The sequence below is a fragment of the Pempheris klunzingeri genome, chromosome 14, assembly GCF_042242105.1.
Source record: "Pempheris klunzingeri isolate RE-2024b chromosome 14, fPemKlu1.hap1, whole genome shotgun sequence".
Classification (NCBI taxonomy): domain Eukaryota; kingdom Metazoa; phylum Chordata; class Actinopteri; order Acropomatiformes; family Pempheridae; genus Pempheris; species Pempheris klunzingeri.
The window spans coordinates 16,390,799-16,412,082 of NC_092025.1; the positions used below are offsets into that span (position 1 = coordinate 16,390,799).

Below are 21,284 nucleotides of genomic sequence, written 5' to 3' on the forward strand. Positions count from 1 at the left end.
TATCAGACAACTCCCCCTCACACACACACACACACACATGCACATGCACAGCCTCACTCTCTCTTTCTCCTCCCTACACGCTCAAACACACAGTGCTCCACATAGGCACCAACTGCCTTCTATTCTGGTGATCATAATTATTTGATGACGGAGCTTCTGGTTTCTCAACCACGCTTTTGTACACACGATCTAGCTGTAAATAATTTAGCTCAGAGAGCTAGAAAGGTGGTCCCTTAAAACATCAGGTACCGTCAAACTCAGGAGGCAGGACACTCGGATAGAGCTTTATCTCATTTAGTCATCCACCCACTCCTTACACACAGCTCTTCAGTCAGGCTCTCGTACCCTGTGCTTCCATCAAGCTGTATATCTCTCCATTCTATCATCCCTCCATCTGTGCAATCTTTTATCACACCAGGCATCACGGTTTACAGCTGACATCGATTCACCCCAGGTAAGGAGCTTCTTGGATGGACTGACTCTCTCAGCGTCCCCTCCTCAGTCAACCACCATGGAGGAACTCCAGAGAAAACTGGATCAGCGCTATGAAGGCACCAAGCCCAGAAAGGTGAGTTGTTTACAGCATCCCTTTCTTTTCAAATGGATGGGTGTGAAGTGCTTTTATAAATGCACTGTGCTGAGTAAAAGACATATTGAGGTCATTACCGAGCTCTCTGTTGAAATTATTCTTAATGTAGTTGCTTTATATAATACCACGCAGCTAGTTTTGTTTGGTTGTATTTTGACATGCTGCAAATGTTTGAATGCTCTTGTTTGATCAAACAGCACTTTTTTCTACTTATGAACCTTCTTTTCAATGCTAGCAAGCTATGCAAATCAGTCGCTATATGGTAGCTTACATGACAGTGGATCTTTTCGAGATGTAAAACCGAAAACATGTCTCCTTCAATACAAAACTACAGGTGAGGTTCAAGCTGGCATCGTCCTACAGCGGCCGGGTGCTGAAGCACGTGTATGAGGACGGTCAAGAGCTGGACAGTCCAGAGGAGAAATACCCACACAGCTTCGTTCACCGCAAGATCCCTCCCAGCCACCTGGAGATGGAGCAGCTCTGCGGGTTTGAGGATAGTCATGGGGACCAACAGGGTGGGTTTTTATCACAGTGGAATATACTGTGCTACTGAGTCTTACTTTATATGCATTGGTGCCCTGAGGTGTGTTTGTGTGAACTATACACTATGTAAGCTGGTAACCCTGCAGACCAACAAGATCTGTATATTACATTTGAATATGGTGCTCCAGCCCATGAAATTATTTGGGTATGTTTGCCTGAGCATGTTTTACCCTTCATACTACAGTAATGTGACTGTTTACAGTGTGTTTGCATTTGTGTGTACACATTAAAACTGTCAGTATGCTGTCAAACATCTCAAATACGAAATGTTACAGCAATCTTTGTGATGATGATGATGATGATGATGGAAAATATCCAAAGGCAACACAATAACGGGCTCAATAGCTCACCTACTATACTGCTTCTACTACTTCCTGTGCAATGATGATGTTGATGATGTTTTGCTTATGGAGAGGTCAAACATGCTAGCAGATTCCTGTGCAAATGTTAAAGTCCACTATTTTGGCAGTTACTTTGAAAAAAATTATAGCAGTACGCCCTGAGGAGGTCAGTCAAACTGTGACGTTGGAATAATACCAGCCTCAAAGATGAAATACTATGAATACTGATTCTTTTTAGTATGCTTGTTTAAATGTAATTCTTTTTACATGTTTCTACTGTGGTGAGAACACACTAAAAACTCAAAACATTGTAAGAGTAAATGTATATCGTGAAGTTAATGGGAGATGATTGATACCACCCTCATATCTGTATGGTAAACTTAAGCTACCACCTGCACGTGCTTAGCTTAGCTTAGCATGAAATAGGGAAGAGCAAGCCTGACTCTCTCCAAAGGTAAAAAATCAGCCTACCATCACCTCTAAAGCTAGGAACTAATTGACACACAGTAGATCTAGTAATATTGTGAAGACAGAGGATTTGGTAAGCTAAATCTAATATGGCTGGCACAACTGGCCTGGGTGGGTCACATTTAGTTACGTAAAGACAGGTAACTTGATTAGTCAGGTTGTTGTCTCAGAGTCTACCGTGACTTCCAAAAAAATAGTATCAATGCATGCATCAACAGTTACATGCTGTTTGTGGATGAAACCCAGACTTGCATCTCAAATCTCTGGTACAAGTTCCCATTCTATCCTGACAACATGTTTTATTCTGTGCCCAGGTGCCTATCCTCCAACAGGGCTCATTGCCCAGAGAATAAACGTGTACAGAGGAATGGGAAGCTACAAGCCTGCTGCAGGCCAGACTGACGAGGCAGGAGCAGATGCTACAGTAAGTGATGCTGCTCACTGGTTTTGATTTTACTAAATTTTGATATTAATCAAGATCAGTTTAGATTTAATTTCCCACTAGCAGTGTCACTTTATTCTGTCTGGATGTCAAGTACAAAGATTCGTCTTAATTGTCTTAATTCACTCTGCAGCTTTAAATGAGTCTTAAATTAACTAAAAAAGGAAATAATAAGGTTTTCCTGAATGTTAATTAAAATTTTTATCATGGCAACAGTTACAACTTAATGTGTCTCTTAACAAACAACAGTTCAGTAATACGACAAAGACATTACATCTTGAATGTAGAAGTCCTTTTAGAAAGTGTCAGAGTTATGGTTAAAGGATAAGAAAGATAAGAAAGCTAGACAAGCAAACACATCAACATAAACAATGAACACAATTACCAGCTGATGAAAAATAATTCAAAAGTGAATTCATAAATTTTTAGAACCAAACAAGCAATCAAGGCTTAAAATAGAAGATGGGAAGAATTCTTGGGTAATTAAAGCATCAATGACATGCTGCTCAATGAAAATTGTACAACGATTAAAGCAACACAATTGTTCATCTGACAGGGAAAAGCCACTGTTACTCAGCTACTGTGACAGTGGCTTCATTACTGCAGCAGGCTGAGAGGGAGGTCAGCTACACTGCCTGCTGGTCGAGTGTCTGGTTCATTCTTTTATCCTCTAAACAAAGGCATGCTTGGCCCTGGTGACCAAGGCCAGTATTTATCACGTTTATCAGTAGAAAACAGCAATCTGGGCTCAGTTTATCCTTTTAGGGCTTTATTGGAAGGATGGCACGGTGGTCCTAGAGGAGCACCCCTACTGTAGAGTGTCTAATGAGTTCCTTCCTATATGACTTCAATGCTTTCTCTTTCTGTTTTATACGAGAGATTCACAGAAAAGATGTCTACCTGATTTTCATTTCTGAATGTTTCAAGCTATCTGATCGTTTTAAGAAGTTTAAAAACAGAAACCCAGAGCCAGAAAGTGAGATTGGGAAGTCAGAAATGTCAAGAATTTGCAAAGTAATCACAGAGTCATTGGTAACAATCATCAAAGCTGCCCTGTAGGTATGATATAGAGTTTAGAGGTTCAGCGTCTAAACCACCTATTAGGTGTTGAGGAAAAATGCTTTACAATCTGCAGCCTAAATCAGTTCATTTTCAAATTCTGGCTCAATTTGGATGGATCAGCTCATCAACTATTGTGTCCTGCTTTGTCCTCAACTGCAAGAGACTAGTAGACTGCTATTCTAGTTTGGCATTTTGACCTTTCGCTATCTTGGATTTGGAGCCAAAAGTGATGATCATTCTGCAAAGACCCTGCCTATGATTGGTTAGGTTTAGGCATGATCCGCCTCTGATTGGTTACCCTGCTTTAATCATCTATTCTACCCTAAATGGGACCATAACCATTTACAAGAAGATCATCATGTTGTATTGAAAAACACTTGAAACAAACAACGTTGACCATAAACTCATTAGGAAGATGTTAATAAATCAAATAGCAACTAAGGCAATTTTCTCATAGATTTCCAGACTTCTCTATGGAGTCAGTGGAGTAGCTCCCTGCTGGCCTGCAGAAAGAATCCAAGGTTTACCTTCCAGATATATGTCCACTGCTTCGATATAGTCTATATATTAAAGGGGAATCACAGCATAGTCCAGTTTCTCCACCACCAGAAGCCTCAGTAGACCAGTTCACAGTTGGAAATCACGAGTGTTTTGCATGAGTATGCCTGTCGAGCTGCCTACATCCATTAAACCTCCTCCCAGCCACACATGAAGCCCACAGTTGCAGGAAAGAAATAGTGCTAAATATCTAACACGAGCAGAGGCTAATTAAAATATGTAATCTCAGGGCGCCACTAGATGTTAATAATGCTTGCTGATTCTCTGACGTTTTCTGTTTTCTCAGTCCTCTGTGTTGGACTTTGGCAAGATAATCATCTACACCAGCAATCTGCGCATCATCAGAGCACCACAGGGGAAGCCCGAAGCCTTGCGGCACCACGCAGTGCCCCGCGTGGAACTGGAGGGATACCCAAAGGCCAGAGACAGGGGGAGCAGGAGGAGGGCTAAAGCTCTTTGTGCACAGGATGGGCAGGAGAAGGAGGAGAAACAGATCAGTGACACAGAGATCAAGGTAATGATCCTCGGCCAAATTATTCTCAGTGGTGAGGCAGGAGTTTTATCGCCCCGTCTCTGTCTGTTGGATACTCTGTCTCACCACATCCTCCTCCACCTCTTTCCCCCTCTCTGTTTCTCTGCATATGTCCTCAGCCATCCTTTCTGTACTTTATCTTCACTTTCAAGAGAATAACTGCAGGATTGTCTGTGTAACAATATTGTTGTAATTTCTAACTGCTTACAGAAGGGTGTTTATTCTCGTTCTGCAATCTCCTCTGTGTTTCCTTGTAACCGCCACCTTATTTGTGTCCCCTTTCTTTTCTTTTCCTGTTGCCCCCTCCCACCGCAACAACCACCGTCCCATTGTCCTAGTGTTATCTGTCAACTGTGAACAGATACTGATGAGTCCACAGTTTTACTCTGCCCTTGCAGCATTTGCCTGCCACTTTTCCAGCCCGCAAGGATACCCAGCCCGCTATTATCCCCTCCCTCTCACCTCCTTGGCTGATTACTGTTCTCTTCCCCTCACTCCCTCCATTCTTTTCTCACCTCTCTCGTTATTGTCTCATTTTCTCTGCCCCTAGAAAATAAAAGTTCATTCTCAGCTGTTTTTTTTTTCATTATTTGGCAATCTCACTCCTATTTGTTACTTTCTTTATCATCGTTGCCTTTGTTGCCCAAACTCAAAGGTAGATAATTTTTCACTGTCTGTTTTTTTTTTTTTTTTTTTTCTATTTCTAACACAGATGTAAGTGTAAAATTTTGCAACTGTGTACCCAATCCGGACCTACATTTCACTATCCCTACATCAGCCGATCGTCACAATATAGTGGGTGAATATATACATGCAGACTAAACTAAACAGACTAAACTAGGCCTAGATCCACCAGAATCAGTGTTCATTACCAGAAAAAGCTTGTGTGGAGCTCTGCCTTGTGAACCGCCAATGCGATGACTTTTGTGGGTTATTAATGGAGGGATGCCAATGGTTTCTGATTATCTGATTCCAATTGTAGCCAGTATTCTTTAAAAAAAAAAAGGATTATCCAAATTCAATAATATATTTCTGTCACTTTCCATTTTACTCTTTGAGAAAGGAATTGTTCAAGAGGATTTGAGAAACACTTTTAGATTTATGAAGCGCGTTCATCTGAAGCACTCTAGCATGCATTGCTAAGCGGTCTGTCTCTGTCTTTTACTTTACTTTGGGACTCTTAATGGAAATCCTAAAGGGTCCCTAGGTGAATTGCATTTGGTTTATGGCACATCAACGCTTAGTACAACAACGTCCGGGTTATTCTGGAAAATCAAACCTCACTGGGCAAAGTTTTCACTGAGAACTCTTTTCTACTAATTTACAAATCCAGTAGTTTGTAAAGATTTAAATGTAACTTTACTGCACATCTGTTACTGTCCATCCCTCGCTTCGCTGACTATCCATGAGCAGCTGCTCGTTATTGTAAATTTTGCAGTAATTACCAGCTGGTTGTAAAACTGACTGGCTGACTGTACATTTTCCAGCAACACAGCTAATACCAGAGGCATTTAACGATGAATAATATTGGAAAAATCCTCCATGTCGTTAAGGTTGTTAAGTGTTTGCCAACAGCCGGGCCAGTTAAACTAGATAGCTGTGTTAATGTTTGCCGTTAATGACTAAGCTAAAGGTGTTGATGGTTAATTAGATGTGAAGCAGTTGGAGGGTAGAAAATTATTAATATGCTTGAATGTAAAATATTAATGCATTTGACACTAAGTTTAAATACATTGTATACAGCAATTGTTTAGATACGGTTGAAAAAAACGCTTCCCCTCACTGACTGACCTCCCTTTTCAGTTCAGTCTCTATCCCTAACCCTTTCTCACCCATTCCAACCTCTTTTTTACCCTTTGCCTAACCTTACAGTCCCTCCATTTCACCTCCTCTTTCCCCTCCTCTTCTCTCCTCTAATGTGTTTCTTCTGTCTCCAGGAGGCCGACAGCTGCCAGCATTGTGGCGGATCGGGCTGCGCTCCCTGCTCTCTGTGTCACGGTAGCAAGCTGTCCATGCTGGCGAACCGCTTCAATGAGTCCATCAGTGATCTGCGTTGCCAAGCCTGCTACCCCCATGGTCTGGAGAGGTGCCAGTCCTGCTCCAGCAAATAGCACTGTTTGGCTGACACCCATGTCTGGCAGAGAGAGAGAGAGAGAGAGAGAGTGAGTGAGTGAATGAGAGTGTGTAGCTGCGAGTGACTGTATACCGATGTGCTATCGGTTTGTCAGAATTGTCTCAGTGGCAATATTGCTCTAATCCAAAATGTTCTTGGTGGGGTGTTTCGAAGCACTACTAGGAAACATAAGCCATCATTGGAAAGGGGAATTGTGACTGTGCAGCGGGCACAAAATCATAAAATACAATTACTGTGTGCAGTGAACATGGCTTCCGATAACACAAACACATAATCACTTTTTTGTTGTCACATTATTTTGCATCTGCCCTTCCTCCTGATAAAACTGGGTTCCGCGACATACTTATCATTTTAATTAAAATGACGCAAACATTTTGCATTTTAGTTCATCTACTGTGAAGGCTGCCCTGTTCCCATCTCCACTCTCTATTCACTAAAAAGAATGAAACCTTTTTATATCCCAACATAATGCACTGTATGAGGATAATTGATGCTTTCTTTTTTTTTTTTTTATCAAAACTGAGGGAAAGAGAGACAAGGAGATAAAGGGTTTTAGCTGAAAAGAGAAAAAAAAAGAAAAAAGAAAATGCGGACAGTGAGAGATGGGAGTGAGTCAGTCAGAAGGAGACGGCTTTATACATTTTAACTACATAAATTAAATTTGATCCACGATTAAAGTGCACTGTACCCAACAATGGTAACAACAAAATACCCTGTGATAGGATGACACAGAAGCAGCATCTTGAAATTCAAACTGACCACAGCTGCAAACGTGTAAACCCACTTTTAAAGTCAAAATTATTCATTGTCGGTGGAGTGTCACTTAAAAGAATGACTATTTTTTGAAAACTGGGCCATATTTTTACATATTTGGGGTTTAAAACAGCTGGTAAGTAGAAAAAGTTTTGGAACCAGTCCAGAAGATCGGCTCCAGTGGCAGCTAAGAACATGCAGCAAATGAGTCGTATGAATGGTTGTAATGCATTTTTTTTAGGGCAGATCAGCGTATTTCCAATAAAAGTGCTTATTTATGCCATTGACATGCTATTCAGATATTAATATATGACAATATTACAGAGAGGATTCCAAGAGATATAGACCTATAAGATCCTTTTTGCAATTTACTGGACAAATTCAAAATGTTTTTGTACCTACCAGTCACTTTGAACCCAAAATAGAGCCCAGGTTTTTACATCCCAGGGGTATCTTTTAAGACCTTTTAAGTGTGAAAGAGTTAGAAGAATGATATATATATATATATATATATATATATATATATATACACACACACACACACACACACACATATATATATATATATTTATATATATATATATATATACATATAAGAAGAAAAGGAGAACATTTCAATAAATGACAACAGAAAGGTAAAATGATAACGATAACGATGATTTTTTTGATAAATAATTGCATTCTCAGGTTGTTGCCATTCCAACTTGTTTCAAAGCTTTATCTACACAGTTTTGGTATATGAATGAAATAAAACACCTAAAATAATAATGCTTCCTCTTTCACTGTGTTCAACAATTGTTTGAAAGTAGTATATATCTTGTTATACAACAAATACTAAAATACAAAAAAATAAACCACCCACCGATATTCACTGACACCTACTGATATTTTATGATTAAATGTAACAAATATAGTCTGTAAAAATGGTCAAGCTATCGACAGTCATCGTATGTTTTCTTCAGCTTCTATTTTCACGCATTTCACCGAGCCGTTGATCAGTCGAAGTGTCACAATAACATCTAAACATGTTTGATTCTTATGGCTGTAATCAGGACTAATCTAAATGTTTCCTGTAGTTGGAGCTGCATCATAATTCTAAAGGCAACGCCTGTGACTGCACTGTGCGAAAATCATTCCTCAAACATTAGATGTGTTTTCACGGAGGGTTAGGAATGTTTGTTTGTGCGCTCCCAGCTTGAAAACAAATGAACAAAATTAAACTCAACAATAAAGTCAAATGCAACACGCTGCATAATTCCTAGTCATTACATCTCAGTCATTACACCTCAAATCAGCTGCAATCAGCCACAATATTTTGAATTGTGCTATTTCAGGGTGATTTAACCAAACCAGAAAAGGAACATTAAACAATACAGCCTCAATAGCAAAAGGTTATAATGGTAATAGCTTTCATACTGCTATTGTCAGCTCTGAGTGATCACCTTCATGGAATTATGCATTTTGTCAGTGGCAAGCATCTTCCAGGATTACAATAACCCATTACAAGCTAACATAAATTCTCCCCGTCTGCTTCAAACATTAGATAGCAACAATACCCACACAGACTGTCTTCCTTTTTCAAAACAATATAGTAATAACAATATAAAAGAATGTACCCTTCTAATATGCCTAGCTGCTCCGTAACCAGATATGAACTGCACTGAGCCATAGAATATTTTGCAGTGGCTGCTGAAATGGCATTTTTCCACCACTAACTTTATGCTTCAAGGCAGAGATGATCAATCAAAATCAGCGTTAGTAGTGGAAAGTACTGACCACGTTCCCTAAGGTGTCGGTGGCCCAAAAGCACACCCTAACAAGCATCCCAAGACCATTACATACCACTATACCTGATCCTATACCTATCTTTGTGCTGGCATTTCCATTATTTTGTCTTATTATGTTGGATAGCCTCACACTCTGTTAAAGACCAGATTATAGGGCTTATCATGGGCAGACTGGCCAAGAGCCCCATCAGCAATCAAATGCCTGCTATTTCTGGGATGAGAGGAGGAAGCTGAATCTCTGAGTCTCCCTCTTTTCCATTCCAGTCTCTTTCTCCCTCTCTAACTGGTCTGCTAAAAAATCTGCCACCCATACTGATGGTAAAAACTGAGCTTTTCAACTTTGTCATTTCAGATCAGTATTCCACAAGAGAGCCAAAAAGATGGAAAATCACAAACCTATTTTTGGCCTCCTCTGTCTCGCAAGACCTGAAGTGATAAGGGAGCAGGTAAAAACACACTAGTGTTACACTAAATACTGCGAGTTTGTCGGAGAGTTCAGACAAATATGATGAGATAATCACCGGAGCATGAAGATCACACACTTTGTTGTAGAGGTAGTCGTGTATACATCCAATCCTAGATTTAGGCCAGGAGCAGAAAAGCAGATTGTGTATGGAAAAGAGATGAAGAGAATCTGCTAACTGAATTAGACATCCAGACTTTATTATTATGAACAGACGATGTTTAATCACATCAGGCAAATGGCAAATATGTCAAAGTGCAATGCATATGTAATTGAGTCCATTATGCTGATGTTAGGGTCAATTAATCAACTAAGTACAAATTAGGTGACATATTCAATAAGAAAAACAATATTGTGTATGTAATGTAAAACTTTGTGCAAAGAAAATGCTTGAATATATCAGGGATATAGCATAAAATGAGAATGTTGTCCAAAATTGAATGGTAAAGGGAAAATCCCCCCAAAATAACAGATATGTAAGATTTTGCCAGCTACATCACAATATTTCAACACATTAAAACAAAACGCTTGTAGCAGTAAGAAGTCAGGGAAGAGAGGTTTATAATAAAGGCATCGTTTTAAAATCCTCTGATGGGAGACAGGACGCTGAAAAAATAAATCTAGGAGGTTTCACATTGAAGAGAACCTCTTTTTGACCTCCTCAAAGATAATGTCCCAGCAGGGTTATGTCATGAAAAATGAAACCTTACCTGTTCCGTCTAACAAAGTTTGGAAACTCTAATCCAGTTTGTGGATACTTTTTCCCTTCCTTGTCCTTAACCCTTTGTTTTCTATAAAACACCTGCAAAATGTGCTCGATAAAACACATTTATAAAATCCATCAGTAACACAGAGCTCTTAACCCAACTCACAGTTTTACGGTTCTTCAAAGCGATATAGCAAAGATCTCGCTGACTTTTACTGACTATTTCACTGCCATGGTTTTCATTAACTGTACCACCAAGAGAGGACAGACACTCCCATATGTGTATAGAGCCATTATATGTGCTATTCTTGTGATATATTGCAGAATATTACATAAAATGATAATTTATTTGAGATTTCCATGATCAAACATTGCCCTGTTTAATCACAGCAGCTAGCAAACAATCTCTTATGAATATAGAGGGAAACGCATCCCCCGGTGGCAGCATCATCATTTATGATGCTTTATAGATATATCTGTGATCTCTTATGGCCCATTTGTAATATGCGACAGAGGAAGCAGACTGCGAGCAGACTGTGTACATTAATCATAAACTCTCATGCAAGAATATTTTGCAGTGTGGGGTAGTGAGCCTCATAAAATCTGCGAGCGCTTTAATTTTCTCTACTTGGTTACTGGTGATCATTCTGCCCTCCTGTCTGTGTCTTGTTAACTCACTCCCTCTCCATCACTTTCCCATTGTTTCTCAACAAAAATTGTCATTATAATGGATGAATCTTCTCTTGTGTAAATCACCAGGGAGCCACTTTATAGAGCTTATAACTTGCCGTTAATACACAGTTTGCTGATCATTTTTAAGAGACAGCAACGGCTAAATACGATCATTTTCCTAGATTGCCAAAGTCTTCAGACAGATGACCACACGTCTGTTCCCTCAGGCTGAAGCAGCATCATGTTGTAGTGATTAGGGAGACCCTGACTTCTGACCTCTCTATGGAAAGGAGGAGCAACAAAGACATTTTGTCTTCAAATGCACCGTAAACCTCCCACATGTAACGAACAATGACGGATGAGTCAAAGAGATTACCCTATGTAACCCTATGTCATGAGGTCATAAAGTTAAAGTTACTGTACTAATGAATTTTTAGCCACGTCACGTGTGATTGAGCTCTCCATACAGAAAAACACAGTTCTCTTGTGAAATGTAATACATCACACCTTAAAACATCAGTTACACACATGCGTCTTAGTAAGTAAATGCCACAGTAATTTAATAACATCGCATTGAAATGATTAATTCACGTACCCCGTAAGCACGTGTAGTTTTCAAATTTGACATGTGAAAACAAACATTTTGTGTAGAACTTTTCTGTTTATTATGTTGATGATCACCAAATCTCATACGCACAGAGGAAGCACTTCCATGATGTAAGAGGAGACATGAGTTCTGTCTTCATGTTATCTTCCTCTGGGGTGTTGGGTTTTCTACCTTGTGGTATAATTTTACTTCATGTATTATGAATGCTGGGGTCCACCTTGTATTAGTACACGAGACTACACTATCAAATATCACTGTGTTTGTATAACACTTTGACATCATGTGTCCTGTTGTCTCTGGGTGAAAGTTTCTTAAAATTGAATTTATAAAGCAATCCCTCTAAAGTTTGTGTCATGTTAAATTAACCTTCCTTATCACAGTGCGCTACTGCCATCAAGAGAAGCCTACATGGAAACATCCTGAATAGTAAGAGCATTCCTAGTCTGCGCTGTCAAAGAGACACTAAAACTGTGACGAATCTTTCAAATTACATGCCTGGATTCCTCCAAGTTTTTCAACAAACTTCTAATGAATCTATCCATTCCCGGCCTGCACACCTGCTCATGCTGAGAGAGAGGGAGAGAGATCCAGGAAGTTACAGAACAAATTAAAGTCTCTCTGTCACTTTTCCGCCTCGCTCAAAGATTCTTTTGCTGAATCTAATTCCCACACTGGAGGTTTGAATGGCAGATTCCGTGTTCATTTTCATGACGGAAGACTTTTGCTTTCAGAAGAGTATACCAATCACGTACGCACAGTATTTTGTGTTTTTCCTCATAGATTTTGTTTTATCTTGTTGTATTTGTATTTGTACTTTCATCCTCCTGTGATGAAAGGAGGCACAGGTCAGATTTATTAAGCGATGTAGGAGTCGTCACTTCATTTTCCATCAAACATCCAGATTTTTGCTCACTTTTATGGTCATACAGCACCCTGTAATTGTAATAGAATAGGTACCCAGTAATTAGATAATAACCACAGAACTACCACAGTACTAAGGAGATATTAAGCTAAATGTTGCATGCTGTCATCTAAAGTGTCACCCAATCTTTTTCTAAGCATATGGGTCGTTTACAAAGGCAGTAACAACCAACTTATTTCGTCTTGTTTGTCCTGCTTTGGTGTCTCCATGTGGTAGTATGTTGTAGTATGTAGACAGTGGCTGACACTGGGATCTGATTTGATTAAACTTTTTTATTAAACCTATTTTGAGAGTTGCAATAATCACATAAAACCCTAGACAGAGTGGTTTTAAGACTGACCATGCCGCCACGTCTGTCAAATTAAAAACAGTTACCTGAAATGCTGTGTTCAGTGTAATGTAATAATTTGCATATTTTCCCTCCTAAATCATTCTCAAGTGAATTTTCATTACCGCCATGTTGTACATTCTGCTACTGCTGCTGCACAGCTCACCACTACAAGGATTTTTTTTTTTTTTCCTAAATGGAAAATAAAGTCCATAAACTCAACTCTGTATCAACTGAGCGCACAAAGCAGATCCTCAAGGCTGCTGTTCAGACCATCAACATATTCCTATGTTAGCATTTGCATATGTTACCAACTAATTTCACAGCTATTATTTGATTAAAAATTCCAGAAACTGTGTTTTATGGTGCAGGCGAAAAGAAGGGGAAAAAAGCAGCTAAAACATGCAGTGTGTCCTGAATCCAAAAGGGCAAGTTTAATCGTTTTGGGTTTAAAAGGCCAGACAGCAAAATGTCTCCCCCAAGCAAACACAGACCAATATAATCACAGTCTCAGACAGAACTTGCTTCATTCAGCAGCGTGAAACAAATGCAAAAATTTCATCACATGCTGAATATTTATCAGTCAAAATGGATGTCTAAGCAAAATCAATCTAAGCAAAAACAAAAATGCCTCCCAAGTGGTTGGTGGAATTTAGAGACTTACAAGTTCGTCCACCAAGAAACTGGAAACTCTTTAAGTATGTAAACAGTGTTATTGGTCAAAGTAGTGTAGCTGCATTGAAATGCATAGAGCTCCATTTTATTCCTCTTTATTCCCTTCTGTTTATAAGGTGAAAACACCACCGGCTCAGACTCACTCACAAATGTCAGAGTTTTGACTGTGCTATAATTGAAAAAACTATAATTCACCGATCATTATTCAGAAGTCTACAGAGACTTTAATTCCTGTTGGACTTGTTAATGACTTGTAGATTGAAATCTTAAAACCTCTGAGTTATCTCTGCCTTAAAGGAAGAAAAATATGGCATTCTCTTGCATATTTGTTATTCTGCCAGTGGGAAGAGGACTATTCATCTCATAAATGGTTAGACACTTTTATTTGGCAAAATAGGCTCCGCTCCTGAGGGTGCTTCTCAGTGAATCTAAGCAGCAGTGTACGATTCAGCGGGGAGAGCAAAAACTCGCACAGGACTGTGCAGAACAGAACCCGAAAGACACATAACAGTGAGATATGGGGTATAGAAAATGCACAAGGAGAGAGATATGAGCACTGAGAGTGGCAATAAGAATGGGTGGAGGGAGAAATGAGCGAGTGTGCAGCAGGTAGCAGCAAATCATTACCAGCAGGGTGGTGTCACACTGCATGAGAGAGTTAGCGCTGGTCAGATTATACAGACATTGTCTTCAATGTGTGTGATGGGTGATTTGTTTGACTGCGAATGTGTGTTTGGGTGTCAGCTGAAGTCGATCCACAGAGGGTTTATGTGGCTGCAGCGCTCTATCAGAGTTTCTGCAATGCTTCATTGGTAATCATCTCAGCAACTCCGTCTCTGAGCAGATTTTGCATTTGTTTTATCAACTCTCTGCTGATTATATGAGCTTCCACCACCATCTGTCTCGCACAGTGTAAATATGAAGGCTGCTGTTCCTTAGCTGGTCTGACTGATGACTGATAAAAACATTTTTCCGTCTTTGTTGTTCTCCTCTGTGATACTGTATTTCTGCTTGTTTGATATTCCTGCTGCTTGTAGTTAAGTTGTCTATTACCTGCTTGTTTCTTTCTGCCTACTACACAATTTCATCTCTTCCTATGTTGACCACAAATTCTCTTTCATTTGCAGATCTGCAGGTTTATCTGTTTAAATGTTGTTTTGTATGGGCACTTTTGTTTTTTTCTGTTCGATCAATCAGAATTACTGACTTTTTGCCTTTTTCAGGAATAAAGCTACAAATCATCTGAGTAACATATGTGTATATGAATATTATTCAGTGAACAGTGTCCTTTCCTGTCCTCGTGACTCTGCCCTGCTTCTCCTTTACTTCCAAACCTAAAGGTATTGCCTCAGTGCCACCGCTGTAGGTTGAGAGCGACTGAAGCTTCCACACTGCTGTTTCTTTCACAGCATTCACTTACAATGTTCCTTACAATGCAATTATTGTGGTTAGAAATGTGCAGCACGCCAGAAATGAAATCCTTTTGCATGCTACTGTGAAGAAAGATACAATCCACGGCTCCTTCCTGTTCTGAAGAGCCTCTACTCAAGAAGTTTTTATTTGCAGAACATTTTATCCTTGCAGAGATGGTAATGCATCCGTCGTAACCGTGAATAGCCCTCTTAACATTAAGAATTTAAACTATTTTGAATCAAATCAATAGCAAAGGATATGGATATGAGATCCACTTAAATTCATTTATATAATGTACTGTACTGCATGCGTTCAAATATATATAAGAGCTTTATAAATCGATGGCCACATCTTTAGCTGAGGGCAACTCAGCGTTCTTACGTGAATAATATTTCATACTAGAATAAATATAAGCTCTTTGGACCCCTGTGCTATGTGGAGAGTATGAACCTCTGACCACTAACAAACAAATACAATAGGCTGAAAAACCTTCCTTTGTTAATCAAGCTACTTTATAGATGCAGCAAGCTGCATAGGTCAGTGTAAATAACGGCTCAGTTTTACATTCAATGTAAATGTCGCAGGAACAGTATTAAAGATGGTAACAACAGGTCAGACAAAGACAATTGTTAGGCCATTTATTTTTATGTTCCTATCTATCCTATCCTTTCTCGTCAATATATGCTTGTATAGAAATCTGATGACAGTGAAAGCGAGACCACATATAACTGACAAGCCAGGATTACTTTGACCAAACAATAAAGTGTGTCCCTGAGGATGCATTGCGTCCTCCTCCAACCTGAAGTCATATAAACCAAGACAATGTGAGAACAAATGCTGCCTGCTCGCTCGCAGCATTTTTAAGAGTGAAATGATGAATTATTGCAAATAACGTGAATTCCCAAATTACTTTGACTTTTGTCCTTTTCTAACTAAAAAAAAAAAGTAAAATGGAACAATTCCTTAAAGGCAGCTACGTTTCTGGCTGCGAGGCGGTGAGTCAACCAGGCTATCGGTTGCGACCGGCTGCCAGAGCCACAGAATAATCACCATAATCCCACCACACCAGCCTTGGCAGCCCCAGCCAAGCTGCTAGGAAGGTGCTCATCTTTGAAGAGCTGGAGTCCAATCAGCAAAGGAGATGGGGTGAGGCATCAATTTACACCCTGTTGGGCGGCTCTCCAACCTATCTTGGATTGAAAGCAGTGTGAAAGAGACTGATGGAAACAGAGAGAGAGAGAGAGAGATGCTGTGATGGTAGAAGCAGCTGCAGCAGTAGATTACATGACGAGAAAAAGGCTGATTGATACAGAAGGATGGTTAGTTTGGATGACAATTGCCATTATAAGAATAGCTTCTGAGAGCTGTGGGGGCACAAGCGTGTGGTGTGAATCAGTGTGTGGGCCTGTGGTACTTAGAATGGAATCACCGCTTTGGGACAATTGTGGTTTTTCTTATTTGCTTTTTCTCATAACATGGTTTTATAGCCCTTTAACAGTATCTCACCTTAAGTTGTCACTCAAGGAAGAAGCAGGACAAAAGCCATGTTCTTTATTGAGTTCTCTTTTTATATATTATTCTTCTCTCCTGGCATGTCTTGTGTCTGGTGTGAATCATTTATTGACAAAAAAAAACAATATTGTCAATTGTGCACTCCATTTTGTCGGGTGCCTATAATGTTGGTGATTTAGCAAATAACAAGCAGGTAGCCATTTTGACAAGCCAGTGGTGTTATCCAACAGTTCCAGCAACTGATGAATATTTAACCACGCTTGCAGTCTATTTGTTAACAGTCTAATGTGTCGTGTCTAAACCTACTCATCTTTGACTGTAAACAATGAGCCTGAGATGGAAATTTCCACTGAAGGCTGAGACAGAGACAGACTGATGGAGCAAATTAGGGCTCACTTTCACTTAAATTCCCTCTAGTCTTAAAGTTTAGGAAAACTAATCTCTATGTGCCTGCCAGTTCTTCTGATCCGTCGGCCTGCTTCTTGTCTGCTGGCTCCTTTAGTGGTACCTTTAAATGATTTATGTGCTGCTAATTTGTTGGCTTGGAGGCGATGAGTCCTCTGTTGAAGTTGCCTCCTGGTTCTGTGTCATATCCGGTAATGATATAGGAGGGAGATGACTGACAAGAAGCGCTTATTCTGGTGGTACCATCTGTGTGGTGATGTTAGTCACCATGGAGTGGAGTCTCTGGAATCCATTGCCTTGGATAACTGTGGGAGCCAGTAAATGTTATCCTTTCTTTTCTTAAACTTCAGCTTTGATACCAGATTTCTGTCTCTCTCTCTTTGCAAATACTGTGTGTGCTTGGTATGGCTATTCTTACTCTGCTCTTCACTTTTTCTCTTCTGTCAATGGGTCCAATTGAATTGAAGTGAAGCGAATTTTCAAGCTGTTCTAGCTTGCCAACTTTATAGCCTACAGACTGCTTTGGAGGACATCCTTGATAGAATAAAGTGAATTCTAAAGCAGAAGTGACAGTGACTTGTTTACACTGAAGAACCACTAGTTATCCCTGCGATTGCTGACTTCATTATCTGTCTAACAACTCCTTTGGGAGGTAATGGAACAGGGTCTGAATCATAGTGTGTGTGTGTGTGTGTGCGAGAGCTCCTCTGTACTCAAGAGGACCCAAGATCCCTTCGTAGATAAGAGGATAGGACAAAATCCTCCTGAGTGAGCCCACCAACTTTTTTGTGTGACAAGAAGATTGCTCCTTTGAGTCCATATACTCTGCTTGCGCCTGGTGTTAAGTCAGTGGTTCCCAAATTTTGCATGTCAGCCCCACTTCTGCAGATAAGAATACTTTTTATAACCCCCGTATACCTAAATAAAAAAAATTCAAATAAACATACATGTGTGCATCTTTTTCTTTGACTTTCTTAAGAGAATACATTTGCAGTACTGTCTGAAATGAATGCAAAGCTTAAACTTAAAGAAGTTTTAGACTTGTGTGGAGCAATTAAGCAATTTGACACGGAACAAACAATAATGTCATATTTTCATCACATTTTCTTCATTGTTTTTCACCATTTGATGTTTGATGGGCACTTTTTTAATTGCATTATCTAGTTTCGCCCTTTCTTTCTGCAACCGATGAACAATTCTATATTTACATAACGATAATGGACGACAATGTGGATTAACATGCATTTTCTTTCGCAGATTTTCCGGGAATTTGGTTAAGATTTGTGTTAAATTTGGATGGAAACCTGACTTCTGTCATCTAAATTAATGCAGGTGATAGCGACTGATTGATCAGTCAAATTCTATGTTTGCTTTCTGATAATTACATGCAATGTTGAGAAAAAAAGAAGACTTGTATTATTTTTAAATATTGGAAACGTAGCAACAAATAGCTGAACTAATGACAAGCGGCAGGGGATGTAGAGACAGGAGAATAAGATGTGCTGTGCGAAAACACCAGGCTGAGGCTGCACTGAGCTTTAACTTTAACGTCTTTGTTTTATTCCCTGTGATGTTTGGTCTGGTTAGTCTGATTGTTTCGCAATACTGCAGATATACTGCATGTAAAATGCTACAGCCAGGCCTTGTTGATACAAATGCATAGATTCTTTAATAAAAGTACACTACAGCACATATAAAGTTGATGCACTCTCTGCTTCATCATATGCGCATCCTACAACTACAAACAGTTTTGGTCAATTTGGGTTTGAGGTTCATCTGGAGTTTTAAGTGTGAAATTGTACATTAGGAAAATTATGCATAGCTCAGGGCTCAGTGTATGATAGGACTGGGAGAATTAAGTTGCCAAGTTTGTAATCAGTTTTATAAACTTCAAAGGCCAGAGACGGGGGAGACACATAGAGGGGGACAGACAGAGAGAGACACAGAAAGAGAGAGAGAGAGGGATGCAGTGTTTCAAGTGTATGGGAGGTGGATGGACTTCTCGTCTTGAGATGTGGAGACACTTTGGCTGCTGTGCTGACTCTGATTTCTCCCTCTTGCAAGTTAACTCCAGCTAGCAACGAACTTGCAAGATGAGCTAAAAGTGACAGCAGGAGAGGCTTAAGAGAGTGGAGGAGTTACTGCCGGGAACAGGGCTGCCGTGGAATTCAACTAGAGAGCCAGCTGGTGACAGACTCTACTATATCGTAGCATTTCATTCTTAATGCACACGCTCAGCTGGCTGGCTGAGGGAGCACATTTTTTTCTGCCTTTAATGTGAAATGGACACGTATAAGGTGAGCGAGTGGAATTCTTTGACATGCTGATATGATGAGACCTGTGCATATCATGATACCTGCCATATATTTTTAATGTTTTCTCTGTTTGGGGAAAAACAGTGAAATAAAGATCACAGGTCAACACCCCTGAGCTATAGCTTGCCACATTAAAAAGCATTTCATTTAGGAGAGAAAGTGGAGACATACTGGAAAATTGCTCTACGCTATGTTGAAAAATTAATTTTCCTGGTCTGAGCTGGGGTTAATCTTCTTCTGCCAAGTCCACTAAGGATTGTCCCTTTAACCAGCTAAAAGGAATGAGAGAACCCAGTAAGCCTGAGAAAGAGCACGGTAAGAGAAGCATCTGGTCCAACTTGCTGGCTGAAGGTGTCTCTCAAAGTGAATATATGCTGTTAACTGTTAAGTTGTCAGGTTTTAACAGTAGATATGGGTGGCAGAACTGACAGAGCAGTCTTTGTTTGTGCTTCTATCAGGGCTGTGGTCTCACAGGGCCTCGCCAAAGGACCTGGATAACTGTACAGTATTATTTTTGCAACAAGGCTTGTGGTCAGAGAATTGGGCCCAGATGGGTCTCGTTCCTTGCGCCGATTGGATAAGGCCTGGCTCCTAGAAACTACATTTTTATTACATTTATACACAACTAATTTGCAACAGCAAATTAGTATGTTTTGAGGGGAGCGTAATGCTGACCCTATCACATTTTCTATTAGAGCGATAAGGAAATCAAGTTGGAAAAACGTTGATACTGAACATATTAGTAAAATGTTCTCCGATGACATATTTGCTTTGTTTTTGTTCCTGTGATTTATTTCATATGCGTGTATGTGATTGTTTAAATTTGTTTCCTATCAACACAAGTGAAATCAATTTCGTTGCAACTAGTTTGCGCCTGTGACAATGACGAAACGCTGTCTGTGAACATAATCGAGTTAGCGATTAAGTTTGTAAGCAACACATTATTACAAAAATGATTTAGTAATATACAAATGTACACATTGTGTACAAGGAGACAGGGTTGTATTGGACATACACACACCTGTATCACACCAAATGGCCCAGGAGAAGCCTACGGCACTGGACTTGGTGCTGCTACATCTGTGCTTGCTTGGGGCAATATCCACAGTTCAGACCGACGTTAGTCCCTTTGAGGCGTATTACCATTTACCACTGCAGATGTGGTTTAAGTTCTGTATTTGATGACTACATCTTGCTGTGGTTCTGTACACCTCTCTTTAAAATTTGCCTTTTAGAGTCCTTTAAGGTTTTAAGAGGGGTTCTTTAAAACTGCTTCCCAAAAAACAGAATTTTTTTTCAGCAGTGGTGATAAAAGGAGCGACGTCCATTAGAGGGCTGGAACGCTGCACGCATCAGGATTTGCATTTTACAACCAATCTCTGTTCAGAGATACCAATAAATCAAGAGTAGATAGAACAATATGTTTAACATGCAACAGGCTTAAATGATGTGTGTTGCATTTTAAAGGGCTGGCTGCAAGGTCATCAGAGTGCAGTTTCTGACAACAGTCAACATACGATGAATCACCAGAGATGTGAAGGGATGTATTTTCTCCATCAGTGTGGGTAAGTTCTGCATGTTTGTTAGATGTGTCTATACAGTTTTTTTCCCATTTCAAGTGATTTAATCTATATTCCATCAGTGGTGAGAGCCCTCAGGTCCCTGGTTATCACGCTGTTATGAGGCCTGAGTAACAGAACAAAACCAATATATAATGTCACCTCTGTGCCCTGTTTCTGAGAGGGAGAGACAGAAATCTCTGTAGGAATGTCTGTCCTCTCTTTGTGGCTGGATGTTAAATTTATACATCTCAACGGGTTGTATCCTTTCCAGTTAAATCACCTCATAAAAACAGAGAATTCCCATCGTGAGCTTTTTGTTATGCGTGGAGACTGTTTGTCTTTGTTTAAATGACCACCTCTTTTCATTTAAACACGGCAGACGCAGATTGATTTGCCTTTAACCTCTGTATGATGAATGAAGATTAGCGCTGTTCTCTTCAATAAAATTCATCAATCATGCCACAGACCTTTTCCGTGGTGAGGCTGAATGGG

The 21,284-nt window shown here is 39.8% G+C and overlaps 1 protein-coding gene across 1 annotated transcript; it reads left to right on the forward strand.

The window, feature by feature from the left end:
- Positions 1 to 505: 505 nt before the first annotated feature.
- Positions 506 to 6,649, forward strand: LOC139212976 (glutaredoxin domain-containing cysteine-rich protein 2). The gene is made up of 5 exons (XM_070843568.1): positions 506 to 568; positions 924 to 1,107; positions 2,259 to 2,368; positions 4,293 to 4,520; positions 6,476 to 6,649. The coding sequence occupies exons 1-5, from the start codon at positions 512 to 514 to the stop codon at positions 6,647 to 6,649; spliced, it is 753 nt and encodes a 250-aa protein (XP_070699669.1). The 5' UTR covers positions 506 to 511.
- The last annotated feature ends 14,635 nt before the right edge of the window (positions 6,650 to 21,284 follow it).